The following is an 8,179-nucleotide window of genomic DNA, read 5'->3' on the forward strand; positions in this document are numbered from 1 at the left end:
TTCTTTTGTAATGGGTCTGATCAAGTGTGTTACTTTGGTCAGTGTCAGTTCAGGTAGGTTGTGAGTTTCTAAGTATTTGTCCATTTCCTCTAGGTTTTCATATTTGTTTGAGTATAGTTGTTCATCATATTGCATTGTTAACCTTTTTCTTGTAGTTGGTTCTGTTGAACATTGTCCTTTTCATCTCTTATTCAGATTATATTTTTCTTTTCCTGTGTTAGTTTTGCTAGTGGTTTGATGATTTTATTGTTCTTGAAGAATGAACTCCTAATCTTGTTGATGCTTTCAATGTTGTTGTTGTTTCCTGTGTTCTATTTCACTTCTTTGAGCCCTAATTTTGTATAATTTCAAGTTTTTTAAAGGGTGTCAGGATTTCTTTCTCTTCTTTTTCAACCTGTTAGAGATGTTGGGTTAATTATTTTTTCTTCTCTTTTGATGTGTTTGCTTATTCCTATAAATTGACTTCTAACGACTTCTTTGGATGTTTCCTAGAGGTTTTATTCAGTTGTTTATTCATTGTAATTTATTTCAAGAAACTTTTTATGTGATTTTTTTTATTTCTTCTGTTACACACTGATGTTCAAACAGGATGTTGTTCAGCTTCCAAATGTTTGACTTTTTTCTCCTTTATCCTCTTGTTATTAATTTATAATTTCATAGCATTGTGATCTGAGAATATGTTTGTATTATTTGTGTGTATTTTAATATATTGCTGCTTACGTAGTGACCTAAAATGTGGTCTATTATGGAAAATGTAACATGCATGTTGGAGAAGAAGATATATTGTGTTTTGGGGGCAAGGTGTATTAGTCTGTAAAATTGAGTTGGTTTATTGTGTAGTTTAATTCTGCATCATCTTTGTTTCATTTCTTTCTGGTAGTTCTATATTTTCTAGAGAGTGCTGTATTAACATGAGACGTTGTCTTTTTTTTCTGGTTCTGTTAATATTTGCTTTGTATATTTAGCAGCTGTATCTTTTGGTGCACAGATATTTATTATTGTTATGTTCTCTTGTTCTATTTACCCTTTAATCCTTCTTGTCCTTTGTGATGATTTTTACACTGAAATATATTTTATCAGATATTAATATCATTACTCCTGCTTTTTATCTTTTTGTCATTTGTTTAGTACATTTTCCCCACCCTTTTATTTATTTTTTTTATCTTCATTTTCCAGGTATGTCCTTTGTAGACAACATATTGATGAGATTTGTTGTGTAGATTTTGTTTTTCTTATACAATCTTCTGCTCTTTTTCTCTTCATTGGTGCATTTAAATAATTCACATTCAGTGTAATTATTGAGAGGCAAGGCTCTATTGCTAAAATTTTGTTCAGTTCTTTTTTATGTTGGTGCTGGTTACTTTGATCCAACCTGTTTTCTGTGGCATCTATGTAAGGAGGGCCTTCCCTCAGTATTTCCTTCAACACTGTTTTGTTTTTACAAACTCCATTGTTGTTGCTGTTGTTGCTGTTATGCGCCATCAAATAGCCTGCCACTCATAGCAACCCTATATACAATAGCCCTGTCCTGAGCCAGTCTCACTAACTCCAATACACCTACCCCCATTGCCCTAGTTATTGTATCATTTCATCTTATCTGTGATTTTCCTCTCTGGTGCTGTCCCTCCACCCTTATAAGCATGATGTCCTTCTCCAAGGACCAGTCCCTCCTGACCACATGCCCAAAGTATGTGAGATGAAGCTCAAAATTCTAGCCTCCAAGAAGAAACTTGATTTCATCCTTTCTAAGACAGACCTATTTGTTTTCTGGTGGTCCATGGTATGTTCAAGATTCTTCTCCAACACCACAACTCAAGAACATCAATTCTTCTTCTGTCATCCTTAGTCATTGTCCAGTTCTGTGATGCATACCAAGTAATTGCAAGGACCATGACCTGGATCAGATGCACCTAAGTCTCTAGACTGACATTGTTGTTTCTCAGTACACTGGAGAGGTCTCTGATAACAGATTTTCCCAATGCAATTCGTCTTTTGATTTGCTGATTGCTGGGGCCAAGAATGTTTATTATGGAGCTGAGCAAGCTGTAATTGTTAACAATCTCAGTCTCTTCTCCATCTATCATGGTGCTGCCAATTGGCCCAGTGATGAGAATCTTTGTCTTCTTGATGATGAGTTTCAATCCTTATTTAAGACTTGACCTTCTTCAGTGAACGCTTCAGGTCCTCCTCAGTTTTAGCAATCAAGGTTGTGTTATCTTAAGTAAATATAAACACTTAACACATATTGATACAAGAAGTTCTTGAATATGCAAGAAATCCATTCTTAATTGTATATTCAAGAATGTATAGCTACATCAGAGCAAGTGTATTTAATTCTTATTTAGCCTATAGAGGGGTGGGGGAAGGAATGTGGAAAGCTTTTTTTAGTGGTTTAAAGTTATAGGTGCAACAAGTGTAGGTGTTCTGGTGAAAAATTTTTTGCCAGTAGATGTTACATTTATTTTATTTTAGAGTGAAGACAAAATTGCATTACATTAAAAAGCAAATAGGAAGGGAGCTCTGGTGGCCTAGTGGTAAGAAGCTGCATGGCAATCTCAGATGCTCTGCTGGAGAAGAAGAGACAATCTACTCCTGTACCAGTCAGATCTCATTTGATGGTACACACACACACAAAAAAATAATATTTAAAAAAAAATCAAATAGGAGTTTTCAATAAGTCTTGAAGTTCCTACTCCAGCGCTTGTCTGTAACATTGTACAAAAGATAAATTTTATGTATTAGAAGTGCTCCTGAAAAAAAAAATTGCTCCTGAAAATATTTGTACAAACCAATTTTTTAAGTTAATAAATGCAATTAATGAGGGATCAACAGTACTCAGGGTACTCATTGGTAATTTATTAAAGAAACCTATAAATGTAATAGTTAACTCATAACTTGTCTGATAAATCTGAACTTTCTTGAATTCCTGTATTAATGCCAGGATTCTGGGCTTTGGCTTCTTTTTATTTTTATTGCTGCTTTTGTTTATTTGGTTGTGTGGTTTGGTTTGGCTTTTTGTTGTTGTTGTTGTTGTTGTTCATTTGGGTTGTTTGTTTGTTTGTTGAGGAAAGGTGAAAAGAATAATGGGAAAGATGCATGATAGTTTATTTTACTGTATCTTTACAGATCCAACTTCTAATGATGAAGCTTCCCACATAACTTCTTTCTTTTTGGGAGTAGAAAGAAAGGAAGAAAATTAAGAGTCAGAGTTGTTGATACATTGGGATAATATTTTTTCCACATAATTGAAACTCTGTACCTTTCTTTCCATTCTGTTTTACCAGTTCTCTAAGTGATAACTAGAGAGTAATAACTTCTCATTACTACTGGTGTGGTGGCTTTGGTTTTCTTTGTTTTATTGTTTTGTTTTGTTTTTTAAAATCTGGTTTGTTTTGTTTTTATATTTTTGGCTTGTCTTCAGATTTCAGTGCTGATTTCCTCTCTTTGAGTTATTTTAGGCTCTGAAATAAAACACTTAAAATGCCTTAGAGGTTCTCTCCCCATTTAGAATTTATCTTATCCCCTCAAGTAAAAACCATTATAACTATTGCATGAGAAAATTCTTTAATGTGTTAAGTTGAAACCCAAACAGCTTAAGAGCACACTGTTAAATAGGCCTGTGTATTATGTTAAATGTCTATGTGTATTTTGTAAAAGGTTTCTTGTTTATATCTCTAGGATGTTGAGAAAGTTTGCTCATTTTTACTTGTGAAAGTCTTCATGCTGCCAATTGTTGAAATAAAAGCCTGGAAAAGAGATATCATCTGTAAAATATGCATCTGTAAAATAAGTTTAAGCTCTTTTTAAATGGCTTGTACTCAGCTATTTGTTGGCCCCCACACTATGTACTGGACGTGACTCCTTGAAAGCTGCCTGTAACCTGGGGCACATTTGAAGTGACAAATGTTGCTATGCTTCTGTAAGCTCTGCTGCTAGAGGGCACTGTACATTAGACAAGCCCTTATGATCTGCTTGGTAAAGACAGCTCTCTGTTGCAGCACCTGTGTCCAAGTCTCCATTTGCTAACACGTACATGTGTCCACAGAGAAGTCTCTGGGAAGCATGATTGCAAAGGGAATATTTCATGGAAGGAACAAATCTAGAATTAGTGTGAGTGTTTTGCTATCCTGAAATGTATTCATGTCATTTTTAGAATGATTTCATAGAGTGGAGCAAAATCTTCTCATTTGACACACACTCTTCTGTCTCCTTCACTGTTCATTTCACACCATCCCCCAAATCCAACCACCACTCCCCTTCAAGCGCACACCCTCTAAACAAAAAGCAGCTGGTTCAAATTAAACTTATGAGCACACACACTACATCCTTATCTCTTGGTCTGAAGGGTAAAATGGATGACTTGGGTTGTAAATGCAGGGAGAATATTCTGGGAAATAAGCTGACCATAATTCTAGAAAAGATTTTTCCAATATCTTGACATTACAACTATCTTCTAAGCTGTTAGTATATATAGACCTTGTACTTGTCTAGTCGTTGAAACTGGGGGGAGGGGATAGTTGGGTAGAGACAAACAAAACTCATAAATACTTTTGTAGCCATGTACTTATTAAAATGCTCTATTTCTCTTTTCATCAACCCACTGATTGCTTGTTTATGTAAGAGTCCTTGGCCTAGAAGCCTGCCTGGAATTAAATAACGAAACAAAGAGAAATAACTGAAATACACCTCAGTCCTAAAGAAGACAGAGCTTATGTTAACCAATAAAATGCTATAAGTAATCCTGGGGGAGGGGATAAGAATTATAAGCCATTATTTTTTAAAAAAGAAAATTTTTTAAAGGAAATTAGCTTTCTGAATATATAATTCAAGAAAATAAAATGCCTTGTAAGTTAAAGAAAGACTGGATCTTTGCTATACTAGAGTGTCAGACTAATGCTTTAAAGACTGAAAATGTCTTTGTTTTACTCTTTCTCTTTTTCTGTGATTTGTAGCATACACGGAAGATATCACAAGATGTGTTGAGCAAAGCAGAAGACTTATCATCGTGCTAACTCCAAACTATATTCTCAGACGGGGATGGAGCATTTTTGCATTGGAAAGCAGACTTCATAACATGATAGTCAATGGAGAAATTAAAGTGATTTTGATTGAGTGTACAGAATTAACAGGGAAAGTAAATTGCCAGGAAGTAGAATCACTAAAGCACAGTATCAAGCTTCTGTCTCTGATCAAGTGGAAGGGACCCAAAAGCAGCAAATTAAATTCAAAGTTTTGGAAGCATTTAGTGTATGAAATGCCAATCAAGAAAAAGGATATGCTATCTCAGTGCGACGTTCTGGACTCTGAAGAACAAGGACTTTTTGGTGAATTGCATCCTATACCCTCTATTGCCATGACTAGTACCTCGGCCACTCTGGTGTCATCTCTAGCTGATCTCCCCAATTTACACCATTCAGATTCAATGCAAATGAGGCACTGTTGCAGAAGCTATAAGCATGAGATGCCAGCATCTTCCTTGCCAGTACCTTCTTTAGGCAACCATCACACTTATTGTAACCTTCCTCTCACACTACTCAGTGGGCAACTACCCATTACTAACACCTTGAAAAATACTCAAGAATTGTATAGGAACAGTTCTTTGCTACCTTTATCATCCAAAGAGTTTAGTTACACCAGTGATATTTGGTAGTGAAAAATCAGAATTATTCTGAACAGCTACAAGAACATATGTAGTGTCTGTCAAACCACGCATGAAGTAGACCTACTATCAGTGAGGTGCTGAGAAAAGCATTTGAAGAAAAAGGCACAGAAATTGCTTTTGTACTCAAAATATTTTTGTTTACTTTTCCAGAATAGTGGGGAGGAAGTACCTTTTTTGGTATTATGGTACCTAGTTCCAGTATACAGTATTGATTTCTTCCTGGAAAAAATTATGAATGCAGTTGCTTTAGAATATATTTTATGGTATATGAACTGGAAGCTTACTAGGTGAATTATCTTCTCTACAATTATGACTATATAAATATTTACATGATATTTTCAGTAATGGAAACTTAAAGACTTTCAATGAATTTTAAAATGTTCAACAAAGTTGAATTGGAAATGAATACTTTTGTAGAGTAAGTGAAGGACCTGAATTTATCAAGAAAGAACTATTGAGGAACTCCAATTGGAAGATTATCCATAAAGGTTAGCTGGGAAATAATGTAACTGAAGAATTTATAACTTCAGCATAGCAGACAACTCTTGCAGACTAAATTAAGAACTCATAACAGCTATTAGTTTTGTTAGGCAATCACAGCTGTAGGCTAACTGGTAGGTAGGTAAACAATGTACATTTCTCCAGCAAATGAATAGACAAGCAGTTCTTTTAAGATTATTTTGAGCAACTTTTATGGCTTTTTAACTTACTTCAAAAGTTTTACAACTTTGAAAATACATTTAAAGTGCAAATTTTATTGTTTAATAACAACTTCATACTTGGATTTTTTCCAACAAAAAGATCTCTTGACCTGCTGCAAGTTTTGTACAAAATGAGCATCTACATAATGTTTTCCCCAGCATCTCTGGAGTTTGAATTTAAATACATATTGACTGTAAGTGCCAGCAACATAAAAGAAAAATACAATATTCACAGAAGAAGTGATAAATGAGTCAACTTACTTGCAGTGGAGTAGCAATCACAGTGATTCTCATCTGAAATGTAGTTGTGAAACATTTTTGTACATACACGGTATCTGCTTGGTCATGTGTGCAAGTTTCCTGCAGAAGTTTCTCTATTCCTGGTGCTTTAAATAAGATATGTGATAGATTAAACTTCTCACATACCCTCCTGTAATGACTATGACTGTGCCATACCAGAATATCCTTGTGCATAATCTAAGGTACTGCATATTTGTCCTAAGAAATGTGCCCCTATACTAATATCTATTGTGGATAGATATGTTCTTTATGATCTCAATTAATCAAATTTAGTATGTAATTCACCTAAACGTCTGTGGGGGCCAATTGGTAATACAAGTTGACGCTAATATTTTGCATATGGTTCTATAATCATGTTTTGAGACAAATAGAAACAAGGACAGAATGCACACAGTGTATAAAAATGGAAAAAAAATTGCCAACCCTTTTAATTGTGAAACTCATATGTTTAAGAGATCTATAGACAATATGCATTGACTCTTTCTTCCAACATCCTTTCATTATTGTGTCCCTGTGATCCATAGGGTTTTGTTCAAAGTATTCTTACCTCTGATGCTTTTCTATATACAGTATTTCAGAAAGCACGCTATGTACCAACAGTATGTAGAAGTTTAGCAGTGATGCCAGATCATTTCACAGTAGGACAATTAATCTTGTTCAAACTGTGTATGTGTTTCATAGGTGGTTTTTACTTTTAACTGACAAAGATTATCTTGTTTCTTGAGAGGAGAAAAGCTCTACGTATTTTAAAATGAAATTTGTCAATTTTGAACTGTTTTTCAAATGTTACAGAATTGTATTGAGTCCTCTTCTTTAATGCTTTGTATAAGTACTAATTGCATGATATAAGCAATACATTTAAGTGACCAATTTTACTTTTTATTTTCTTTTTTTCACAGAAGTCTAGATTAATTAAAATAGACTATTCAGTGATATTTTAAAACTGTTATTTCTGTATTGAGCATGCCAGTTCTGAAAATATAACATGAGACTCTCTGCTTCCTTTATTTACAATTATTAAACATGGGTAGCAATTTCAGTTGGCTGGCCACAATGTGTCCTTTCACTACTATTAAGTACTCAAAAACACAGCATTCACACTTGTGCTGGAGAATTTGACAAGAAACCATTTCTAACATTTTCAGGAACCAATGTGCACACTATCTCTAAAAAATTGTTTCTAGATGGCAATTCAAGATTTTCTTTTAATCTGAAATTATATATATATATAATTCATAAGGTGATGGTATGTATTTGATCTAGAACATGATGATGTATCCTTCTAGTTGATTTAACTGTGGGAAAATGTTTTCTTAATTTTTCACTGAAAAGGGTTTTTTTAGCATCTAGAAATTTAATGCTATAACTAATTCCAGTACAGTCATAACCAATTTATTAACTTCCTCCATAAACAATATCCATATTTTTTAATATTGAGGGTATCTGAAAGGAAAACATTCTGACAATGCTGAGGCAAAGGATAAAAGTACAAGAAACATTAAGAAAATATGATCAA

General features: G+C 34.1%; 1 protein-coding gene across 1 annotated transcript in view; it reads left to right on the forward strand.

Moving 5' to 3' along the window:
* Positions 1–5,822, forward strand: part of IL1RAPL2 (interleukin 1 receptor accessory protein-like 2) — a 207,397-nt gene extending 201,575 nt beyond the window's left edge. Inside the window, exon 5 of the mRNA XM_006889893.1 lies at positions 4,953–5,822. Within this exon, the coding sequence (XP_006889955.1) occupies positions 4,953–5,650 (698 nt within the window). The 3' untranslated portion in view covers positions 5,651–5,822. The remainder of the gene's footprint in view (positions 1–4,952) is intronic.
* Positions 5,823–8,179: the final 2,357 nt, after the last annotated feature.

This window comes from Elephantulus edwardii, unplaced genomic scaffold (genome assembly GCF_000299155.1).
Source record: "Elephantulus edwardii isolate Elephantulus edwardi_28Jun2011 unplaced genomic scaffold, EleEdw1.0 scaffold00083, whole genome shotgun sequence".
Taxonomy (NCBI): Eukaryota; Metazoa; Chordata; class Mammalia; order Macroscelidea; family Macroscelididae; genus Elephantulus; species Elephantulus edwardii.